We start from the raw sequence: 11,296 nt of genomic DNA, 5'->3' as shown, positions 1-11,296 counted from the left end.
GCTTCTGCGGGAAGCCAGCTGCAGCCGTGACGCCATCCGTGCGGGGTCCGTGTGGGGCGAAGGCGAGCCAAGGCCCTGCCGAAGGGATGGGATGCTGCATCCCCGGCGCCGTGCTGGCAGGGATGCCTTGACCTCGGCAGTGCCACCCTCAAACCCCAGCGACCGGGTGCTGCTTGGTCCCATGGTGAGCTCCACAGTGGCAATGAGAAGATGGAGCCAAAGGTGGTGGATGGTACGAATTGAAGTGTTTTATGGGGAAGGCTGCGGCCTCTTTTCTCTCTTAAATGAGGAGCTGGGCCTTTTCCTCCAGCTTCACCACTTACGTGAAGGAAGAGAAAAATTTGCCGTGACCATCCTAACTGCCTCTTGAGTTTCTTCCTGGCCATATCTTGCCTCTTCTGTGCTGTGACCCTGCTTCATCCGGTGGGATTAGCCCCAGCTCCGTCCAGGGTACAACCCAGCAGTGAAGTCTTTTAACAGGGATGTATGTTTCTTACGTTCATTTCCCATCCCTGGAAGAGTGCCTGAATCACCGGCTCAGTAGTGCAGGAACTGTAACATCTCTGGCCACCTTTTTTCACAGCAGACGGGCAAACCATCCTCAGGTCTTCCAGAGAACACAGGGGAGCATCTCCTCCCAGGAGATGATTCCCAGCAGTGGATCCCAAATTGATGGAGGTGTGTGTACAGCCCTGCTTCCAGCACCCAGCAATCAGAGGGATTTTAGCCAGACTTCTGTTTTTATTGATTCCTGTTGAAAGGAAGATCTTGGCTGAGCACAGAGGCTTTCAGAGATCTGTTTCTTTCCTCTGTAGAGTGGGATCAACACCTCTTTCTGGATCCCATGTGGGTCAGGTGTCTTGAAATCCAGATACTGCTGGGTCTGATTTGAGATTGTCTTGGGTCGGGTTCTTCCGCAGGTACTAAATGCCACTTTTAGTTTTCTTTGCATAGGTAAAAAGAAATTGTAGACCTCTGAAACATAGATGCACAGGATTAAACAGTTTCTCTGTTGCTGATTTTCTTCTTTTAAAGCACAATGAAGATGGTACTCGGCCACAGCTGAGTGGCTGGTTTCCTGCTAGGAGGCTCTGGTTTTGTCCCTTGATCTCTTGATTTGGACACTGTTTACAGAAATTTGGCAACAGTTTGAGTGCCTGATACAGAGCATCCTGTGTGCCCGTCTCCCTGCACAGCTGGACCACGGGCAACGGAGTCATCTGCTGCTTTGTGCTTGGGGAGACCTTGCGGTAGGATCTGGGGGTACTGTGAGCTTCAGCGCTTCTGGGTTTATTGCACTGTAACTCCTGGCCAGGAGAATAACCTGACAAGCTACTGCACTTCCAACTGGGCCACTGGACTCTCCAGAGCATGTCTTACCAAAATGAATAGTTTCCAAGCATTGAAGAGGCATGAAAACGTATGGAGAAACCATTAGGGTATAGTAGTAAGGGGAAGGTCAGTAAATTCTGTTTTGTCAAATGAGCAAAAGGTTCTTGTAAGCCTAAGATCAGGAAGGGAATAATAGCATTTGGCCCCGGTTCACCTGCCGGTTCTTACTGTGCAAAGAGCTAAAGCCATCATTTGGCTCAACTGGGGCTTGCTGCAACAGGAATTCCCTCTGAAGGCCAGTACGGCTGCTCACGAGTGAGAAATGCTGCTTGGGCAATGAATGCCCGTTAATGTGATTTACTGTAGTGTGGCGCAATCTGTGAGGGTGTTGCTGCAATGAGCTGGGAGGTGGGAGTTGCTAAGGGTGGCGGACCAAGCCGCAGCGGATCCAGTTACCTGTGGATGGACGGCAGAGGCAACCAGTGTGTAACTGCTTAAAGCATTCCCCATTAGAGCTTTTGTCTTTCCATATCATATTAGGATGGCCTAAGAAATGGCTCTGTGATCTCCTTTATTTTTATAGTATCGCTGCAGGAATTTACATTAAAAAGTAAAACACTTTAAATGGCTGAGGAGCGCTTTTTCATATTTTTGAGACTGACAGTTGTTCTTGTAATGAAACATACCGAATTCTGAGGGATTTCTCTCTGTGGACCTTTAGGGGCTCATTCCCACTCTCCGTGTGGTGGTGTAAATCAGCTGTTACCACAGAACAGTCGAAGCTGACTCCCGAGCTGCAGTTTACTTAAACTTCACAAATTGTGACAGCGATAGGCTGCTTTTGATGCACTTAATTTATCTGAAAAAATGAAATCCTTCCCCACCAGCATTAATGTTTTCAGGAAATACGATCTGAAATTCAGCAATTATTTTAAGGGTTTTCTCTGAATTACACAGCGGTGTGCCTGACTGGTTTTTAATAGTTGTCTATTGAAATAAAGTAACTGCCTTTGGAAGATTATAATGAAATAAGTAAGCCTAGTTTAGGCTTGGAATTAATGCTTTGCAAGGTTGATCTCTAACCCTGAGGCAAGATGCTACTGAACACGCAGGCAGGTTTCTCAGGTGGATTCTCTGTAAGTTTCTTCAGGGTGGGTGCTCTCCCCAAGTCCGCTTGAGCAGCTCACGTAGTTGTCAGGTTTCCTCTACCTCAAGTCATCAGGGGGAGAGATGCACCTTCAGAAGGTAATTTTATACCTTTTAAGTTTTAGGAGGTGTAGTACACAGCTTGAGACATGTTCGTCTTTCCCTGGTGTCTGGTAATGCGTAGATGTCTGTACTCTGTGAGTTTACCCTAGATCCTAAAGTTTTAGCTGTTTTCAGCTAACTGAGATTCAGCGCTTCAGTAATAAAAATGTTTCACATGAGCTTTAATTAGAAAATTCAAACGATGCCGTGCTAAAAATGCAAGCTGGGGAAGACTGTCAGGTTTATGTAGTGAAGGGCTCTGGGGAGCGAAAACATCAAAAGAGTGTCTTGTCGTTGTGCTGCTGGGAGCAGGGCAGAGATTTGGGCTGGTCTAAGCTTAGCCAGTGGAGCTAAGCTGAGCTGAATCAGCCGCTGCCTCTCGTGGGGATGCCACCTTTAAGGCAGCTGTACCAATTAACCATAGTATTTGTAGTATTTGCATACTACAGGTACGGCAAAGAGCAGCTTTACCAGTGCTACAAATACTATCGCTCCCAGTGTTATAAATGAGCGTGTGGTTGGCTAGCTAACGAGGGATTCATCTTACGCTAGCTTGCTGTTACGCTTGACCAAGCTAAGTTGACAGAGCACCTCGCGTACGGTCAGGCTTTGTTTAAACCTCTGTTTTCTTACAGTAAATTGCTTGGATCGACACGTCGAAAAGTCTCCGAACAGAGTGGCTTTGATTTGGGAGAGAGACGAGCCTGGCACCGCAGTGCATGTCACATACAGGTATGGCACCTTCTCACAATGCTTTCGGATGCTCGGCCATGTGGTGGGGTGAGGAGAAGACCTGCTGCACTGAAATCGGACCTCTGTGAAGCTCTGCCTTCTTCCAAGGTACTCCAGCACATAGGACATGCAGCCATGGCGCTGCGGCTAGGTTGTGGTGTCATGATGAGATAGCTCCTGAAAAACGGGGGAATGTTCCCACTGAGAAATGATATTCTTCCCGTGGGTTCTTCATGGAGAGGGCTCCCTGATCTTAGACACCTGTATAATAAGTACACTACAGGGTGGGAGGTACAGTGGATGTAAGTTAGTGACAGCTACTGGAAACTTCAGATTGAGATCTGGCATGATCTTGTGGTTATGATGGTAATCAGGCCTGCCTGTAGGTTCCCTCTCTCTAAGTGGGGGCGTTTAGAAGAGAAAGGCTTGTTTTTTCTCCCTGGCTTATGTTCTTATCTGCCAGTTTTCTTTTTGCTCGTCAGAAGCGTTCATGGGAAAATTTCTGTGAGCAGCTTTCGATTTCAGCACAGCAGTAAATGTCTCGGTGCAAACATCTTGTGTTGATGGTCAACAGAACGATACCGAGTCCTGGCTGGCAGGGACTTGAAGCTCCCTGTGTTCCTCTTCCCCATCCTCATTGCAGTTTGGAGCAACCTTGAGGCAGCTCTGAGTGACGCTGACTTGTAATTGCTGCTCTAGATTGTAGAGTTTGTGAGAATAAGGCAGTTTTCAAGCATATTTCTCTTCTCCCAGCTATGTGTCCTCATTTAGGAGACAGGCCTGCCTGGAAAAACGCCTTTTACATCATCTGTCTCTCCAGTGAGAGTTTTTCCAGACTTCTACGTTCCTCAGTGTGTGTTTTAGGGAGCCACATGTTTGATCTGCTGGATCAGAAAGCAGAGGAGACATAGGAAGTCCTGGCATCTGACTCTTTTACAAAATGTTTTCTGTAGCTTGTTGATAGTTGGGATTCCTGGAGCTCCTTGAGCCTAAATAGGTTCTGGTGGTCTGGTTCACCCCCAGGATTTATTAAAGCTCCTGAAAACATTACTAATTGGAGTGAGGAAGGTGGTCAGCAGGGAGGAGTAGGTGTACAAATAACTTTGAGAGGTTAGTGCTCCACGCAACAGAAATAAACACTATCTGATATAAAGGTGGGGAAGAAGTGGATTGGTTTTAATCTTGGTATTGTTATTTGACAGGCTGTTTAGGCATGTTGTGATATAAATGTGTTGTAACCACCTGGGTAGCTTGCCTAAATGCTTTGAGTTTTGTTTTTGCCATCCTGGTGGTCGAAAATGAGATGGAATCGGAGGTTTCTCCCAGAGTTTGGGGTGGTGTATGTACTTTTACCGCTCTCTTCATGCCCCCGGCATGAAACTGCGGGTACGTCAGAGGTGGGGATTGTGCTGTGATTAACCTGAGAAGGAGAGCAGCCCATCAGATAGCACAGCCTCATTCAAGGCAACTCTGGCCTGCCCCTTAGACTGTGGTACTTGAAATGTGCTGAGCTGCTCCAGACCTTCAAACCATCTTCTCAGGATCTCTGGAAATACGAGAAGGCCTTTCTGAACAGCGACAAAACTGTATTTTTTTTCCTGGCCATGGCAAAAGGTATTTGGAAGAAAGCACATTTTCAGCCTGTGGATTTGTCAGTGCTGTGGCTTGAAGACAAGTAACCCACATCTGAAAACTGAATCCCTCTTTGAGCAGCCTTACAAAGATACGGTAACTAGCAACCAGAAAGAAGAACGTCCAAGTGAAAGACAAGTTGGCAACTTCTATTATCGAACTTCTGCTTGTATTTGAGAGCCATGTTCCTGTTTCTGCCTGATACTCTTGGTGAGATGTGACTGCATTTGAGTGACACAATTTCTCAAGAGACTTTGGTCCTACGATGTGGTAAAACAGGTCACTTGGTGCTCTGCTTATCTCATTAAGTCAGGAATAGCTTTGTTGAAAACAGGGATATTATATGGGTGTGTACGCAAGGAAAGAATCAAAAGTTTTGCCTTTTCTGTGATCTTTGGGCTGCATTTTTTAAAGGTTTTAAATGGGTTTTCCAAGGTGTGTTGGCACTGACCTCCCTTTGAGGCTGAGCTTAGTTAAATTTTTTTTGCAGTAGCGCCTTGTTTTACCTAGAAGTTTTGTGAGGGAAAGCATATCAGAAAAAGAGGTGGCCCAGAAGCTGTGATGGTGCTTGAGTAATCCTCCAAGAACATTCTGTAGCAGGATGGTCTCTGCACGCCAGCCTCAGTGCAGGACAGCCCCAGCGTGAAGAAGGAATAAGGGGGATGCTGGATATCAGGAGGACCCAAACTCTGGTGTCTGTGCCGGAGGAGATGAGCCCCTTTCCTGAGGATCTGGATGTGCTGTTAACGGGGCAGCAGCCTTAAAATTGTGCGCTAGGAAGGTAAAGACTTTAATTTGGCCACTGCATTATGGACCAGCCTTGAGGAACGTCCTGGAATCTCAGCTGAGAGGTGTCCAGGGCTTATGTGCAGAGAAGTACAAGGCACCAGTTTTTTTTTTTGGATTATCTACTTTGCAAAGCTTGCTGCTGTGAGCTGCTTCTCTCTATAGATAAGCCCTGGGTGGCACAAGGAAAGATGTGGGTGCTCTCCCTTCTCCTCGGGGGAGCTGTCAGGGGCAAGAAAGCAGCTGAGTGCTGGCCCTGTTCCCATCACAGCCTGCAAAGGAAGCAGGTGGCTGTCCAGGAAAAGGGCTGGAACAGGCTTCCTCCTCCCGAGGAAGGGAAAGGCCTCAGGCACTGGGACCTCCTCCATGCATTGGCAAGAAACGCAGCTACATTGGAAAGTGCTGTCCCAGCTTGCTCATCCTTGGGAGGAATAAGAGCCTCCGTTTCCCTCTGCTGCCCTGCTAATTGCCCACCTGCAGCTGGCAAACAGCTGGTGGGACCGTGCCGTAAGTCAACCTGCATCCCGCTGCATGCTGGTCAGCAAGGCGGGTTGTGTTTCTGCAGCTGAGTTCAAGTGCTCAGTGCGAGGAGAGGAATCCAAATATCCCCTTATTGGCAAAGATACAAACAGCCATGGGTGAAACATTTCCATTTCGCTTGAATGATGGTCTGCTGCCCTTACAAGCTCAGTTGCGACGATCTTCTTCACTGCTGAGTTTTGTCCTGTCTCTCGAGCTGATGCATCTCACCTTTTCAGGGGAAAAAAAGTTTCCTGGCCCCTCTTGTGATCCCCCCCACCCCCGGTTTCATTTTCATTTTTATCAAGTAGAAATTCAGCTAAGTTTCAAATTATCTCCTGTTTTGAATGGGAATGCAGGAGACTTGTTTTTTTTACTGCTTTGTGACAAGAGGGCATGCAACCCTCCTGGCATTTGGTGGTTGCAGTCAGCAAAGTGGGGGCAGATCGTGCCAATCTGTTATCAAGAGATCTGGCTCTCTGGAGGCCAAACCACCATAAACTCATCGGTAGGGCAGCGGCGAGGTAGCAGTTAACCCACAGGAGCGTGCTGCTGTGAGCAGCCAGCTGAATTTATTGGCAGAAGGGTTCCAACCTGGCTGGGAGTGTTTTCTCCTGCTCTGTGGACGTTGTCAGGGCCCAGGAGCTTTGAAACCTTGCAGAGGAATTCCCCAAGGCGTTGCTGAGCCTGGGTTTTAAAGGGCACTGTATTATCAAGTGCTTTATATAAGCAGGTGGAGTTGGAGACTGGAGCTGTTGGGTTGCAGCCTCTGTAAGCTCGGCAGCAGGCAATATTAAAGACAGCAGCTAAAGTTATGCCAGACGTCGCCCTGTCCAACAGGGGTTATTTATTCTCTCTGGTGTTCCCTTGTTTATGACGATCCCTACAATTTAGCCACCTGTGAGCCAGTATTTCCTTGCACTGCAGAATCCTATGGATATTGCCAAAGGGAGCTGTGGGAAGAAGTGGGCAGCAGTAGGTGTCAGCTAACCTGCTTTTGCAAAGGGTTGCAGTCTGGGTCTCAACGGGAGTGGTTTAATTTACAAAGGAGCTCGCTCCGGTGCAGCAAATGTTGCAGGCAGAGGGAATGTTCAAAATGCAAAAAGTAGGGAGAGAAAAGCAGAAGCTGGGGGATTAGAAATTAGGGTCCTCGGTAACTTTTTGTAGGGTCCGAGGTAGGTGGGAGAGATATGGTTGGACATCTTCGTTAGCCACATCACAGCTATGGCTTTAACAAGCCAACTGATGGTGGTTCCTCAGGCCGAGCTGAAGTAGTCGAAATTGTATTAGAGATCACAGTGGAGACTGCGGCTGGAAGCCATGGGGGTACCTACCAGACTGTGCAGTGCGGAAGGTGTTTCTCATCGTCAGCAAACTCTTTTCCTTCTTTCCAGTGTTGGCTTTCTAAGTTGAAGTTGCAAGTAAATCTTGCCCAGGCTTTCGGCTTTCCCCATCCAAGGCAGCTCCGGGACTTTTCACTTTCTTAGCTGAAAAATGTCACAAGGGGTTTTCCTTGCCTCAGGTTCCGGATGTCTGCAGGAAGGCTGGACAATTGTGCTCGGCTTAGCAATTGAACCTGCAGCCAAAAAGCCTCTTGTTAAGCTTTATATTTTTCAGTTATTCTCACTAAAATGGTAAAAATGATGAGTTTTCCTTTTGGTGAAAAAAGCAAACGTTTTTTTTTCTGTTTAACAAAAAGTGGGGGAAAGGGAGGGTTAAACTGAGGCACTGTCACAGAAGCTGCAGGGAGGGGTGAATAGGTTTCTGCATTATCCCTGTGGCCAGAACATTCACCCAGGAAGGAGGGATGGGTGTGAAGACCTACTGTGTCCCAGGGAACTTCAACCCACCCACAGCGCTGTGGTCTCAAGGTATAGAGGCAGGATTCAAACTCTGCTGCTCTGCAGTAGTTCGTGTACTGCAACAGCTAGGAGGTGAGATATGAGGGTGCTGGGATGCCCAGATCTGGGGTTTTTTTTTGAGGGTTTTTTGTTTCCATTAACCTGTTTGGGGCATTTGACCTGAATTTTCAAAGAGTTTCAGCCTGATCCAAACTATGGTTCCAGGCAATAAAATGGTCGCTGCAAGAAATAGTCAACCCAGCTGTAGTGCTGAGACAGCAGAGAACATGGCTGGTGCTGAACCTCCTAAACAGGCACTGTCAAAGCCCATATACGGCATTGAATATATTAGGAAAATGTCTAGAAATGCTTTGTAAGAGGCTGCTTCCCAGAGCAGGTCTTGATGGTATGTTTTTAAATGTAAAAAGAACTGCCTGCCTTTGTTTAGAAAGCTGCAGGCTGTCTTGCTGTGGTGAAAGATAGCGTCAGACTTCTTGGGAAAAATGTTTCTGCCAGGCATCCCTACAATGCGTCAGAGAAATGCTATGTGTCGGTGATGGGTTTTACCGGAGTCGTTGTTCCAGACATTGAGCGATGGGCTTTGGAAACACATGCACCACTATATCTGGGAGAAATACGGTCTGGTAGTTTCTGAACAGAGATGATGTAAAGATAGGGAGAGAAGTGTTGAGTCTGTTAGATTAAACAGAAGTAGTGGCCTGAGCAGTGATCTGCTGGCTCTGCTGAGGGTCTTGTGCTTGGAAGTGATGCTGTGATGGCTGAGGAGATGCCTGCATAAAGGGTGATGAGTCTCTAGGAGAGAACGGTGTTAATGCTCAAAGTCTTGTTTATGGGCAAAAAGGAAGCACACCTCATACAGAGAGCCAAGAGTTTATTCTTAGTATAATTGAGCCCTTAACATTCTAATCTTATTAGTCAAGATGTAATTCTTACAGAAAAAGAAAGAAAGAGGTCCTGTTGGTTACCACTTTTGTCCAGCAGCAGGTTCACGTTTCTTTTACCTGACATTCACAGCGTGGAGCCACCAGTGCCAGCCTGTGCTCCATCACTTGTCATCCCAGGCCCGTTCTTCACACCACATCCTGTGCCTCCACGTCTCAAGGCCTCTTGTCATACCAAGCCTGTATTTTTTTATACTACCTCATTACACTCGGGTTGTAAACCTGTGGTGGTAGCATAAAAAGATAAAGAAGCATAAAAAAAAAAAAAAAAGATTAGCCGTAGTTACCTGGTCAATTAGAAGAATTGTTGTTGCAGCTAGACCAGGCGAAACAAATCTTCAGGTAGGCGAAGAAGAGCTCAGACAGAGCGAGCATCGCAGCGAAACAAATCTTCAGGTAGGCGAAGAGCTCAGACAGAGCGAGCATCGCGGGCTGCGTTCCTGAGACCTTGCAAACTCACTGCAAAGCCTGTGACATGTTGCTTGCTGTGGCAGTACCATGTTACAGGGCTGCAGGGACACAACAGGAGCAGACTGCTCTGTCCCTGAAGGGAGACGATTTTCCAGCAGGTCGTGATGTGAAACAGCTACGTGAAGGGCTTGCTCCAAAGCTGATGGAAACCAGCGGGCAGTGGGTCAGGAGAGCAAACCCAAGAGCAGCTCTGTGACAGGGCGGTTGTTATGAATGCGGAGGGGGGGGGATTTATGTGCAACCCAGCCTCTCCCTTCTCACGGTACACGCTGGCACGGCAGGAGAGCCAGCTATCTCCTCAGAGCTCTTGTGCGTGGCGTTTAAAGGCTGTCACCTGCGCTGTGAGCTGGCCTGTCACTGGGGCAAGACAGCGCTTCCCTCTGATTTTGGAGGTGCAGGGTTAGGATGGGTAACTTCACGGGAAATCCACGTTCAGCAGCTATCGACCCTCACACCTGCAGTACAACGAATGGGTCGGACCTGTCTGCATTTTCAGTTGGAAGATAACGTTTTCTGAAAGCAAGTCCAGAATCTCCTCTGTGTGGCACAATTTTTTCACCTTCCCTGCCCACGTTCATTGATGTGCATACCATCTCCCCTGGCTTGCTTTCTTTTAAAAGCACGTACCATAGATACTGTCCTTTCTCCTGCGCAAACGGCCTCGCTGCCTGGGTCCAGCGGGCTGCTGCTTCCCCATTTCTCAGCTCCACCCTCATACTTTACCCACCAGAGCGGCATCTTGCTGCCTGATTTGCTCTTTCATTTGCCCTCAGCTCTTAACGAGCTGCTCCTGCAGACCATTGCGCCATGAACTGACTTTGCAGTTTCTGGGCTGCCCCTCTCCGGAGGGACCAGGCGCTTCGGCACGTCGTGGCACGTTTCCTTCTTCTGCAGCAGCTCTGCTGAGGATCCTCCTGTTGTCTGCCTGGTTTACGGGCAGGGAGCTGGGTGTCCCGGGACCCTCCGTGTGCCCTGCGGCTGTATCCGTCTCCGGTGGTTGCCTTGCCTAGCTCTGCCGAGGGTAGTGCCCTGCTCCGTGCCATCTGCTTGGGCGGCTGCGTGGAAATCCTTTGGAGTTCAGGGAGGTGGCATCGCCGTGAGCATCACCTGGGGTTTTTTTCTCTCTCTCCTTGTGGTTTGCGGAAGCAGTGCACATCTGCTCTGAACCTCTGGCCGCCCTCTGCCCTTCACTGGCAATGGCTGAGCCCTTCCAGGGTAGATGTTTTCCCTCCAAGCCTCTGCTTACTCTACCCTTCCTCTGTACCCCATGTTTTAGTGCAGGCAGAAGCTAAGTGAAGGTGCCTGCTTTTGCACTGTCTCATCGGCTCCAGGGTGACAGCACCTAGCTCTGTTCAGCATCTGATGTATGGTTTCAGTAGACGTGCCTTGCTACCAACACACCTCCTGGGTGTGGACAGGAGTCGGATCCACTGGCGTTGGATGGCATTGCCTCTGTGCCAAGGGTGGGGTGGTGGTGGGCTTGAGGCCAGAATTGCTTTTGGCTCTTGTAACCGTGCGTGAGGGAGGGGCTGCGACGCCAAGCTTGGCAGCAGCGGCAGGTGGGGAGGGTAATGGCCATGGTTTCCTCCTGCTCAGTTTGCTTGTGTCTGTCCCACCCAGTTCTGTGGGGCAGCGACCCTGCAGGGTGCTTGTTCCACCCTGAGACGTGCCTAGGTTAAGTACTGGAAATGTGTAACCTGCTGGCGTGTACTAATTGCCTGCCTGTTAGATAGCAAAATGAGCGTGAAGGAGCGAGGCAGTCAAGGGGAGGAT

The 11,296-nt window shown here is 48.7% G+C and overlaps 1 protein-coding gene across 1 annotated transcript in view; it reads left to right on the top strand.

Moving 5' to 3' along the window:
- The window catches only part of ACSS1 (acyl-CoA synthetase short-chain family member 1), a 39,037-nt gene that overhangs the window by 5,282 nt on the left and 22,459 nt on the right, over positions 1 to 11,296 (top strand). Inside the window, exon 2 of the mRNA XM_009894861.1 lies at positions 3,187 to 3,312. Within this exon, the coding sequence (XP_009893163.1) occupies positions 3,187 to 3,312 (126 nt within the window). The remainder of the gene's footprint in view (positions 1 to 3,186; positions 3,313 to 11,296) is intronic.

Source organism: Charadrius vociferus, unplaced genomic scaffold (assembly GCF_000708025.1).
Source record: "Charadrius vociferus isolate BGI_N301 unplaced genomic scaffold, ASM70802v2 scaffold411, whole genome shotgun sequence".
Classification (NCBI taxonomy): Eukaryota; Metazoa; Chordata; class Aves; order Charadriiformes; family Charadriidae; genus Charadrius; species Charadrius vociferus.
The sequence above is the reverse complement of the archived record's forward strand: the minus strand, read 5'-3'. Positions and strand labels throughout refer to the sequence as shown.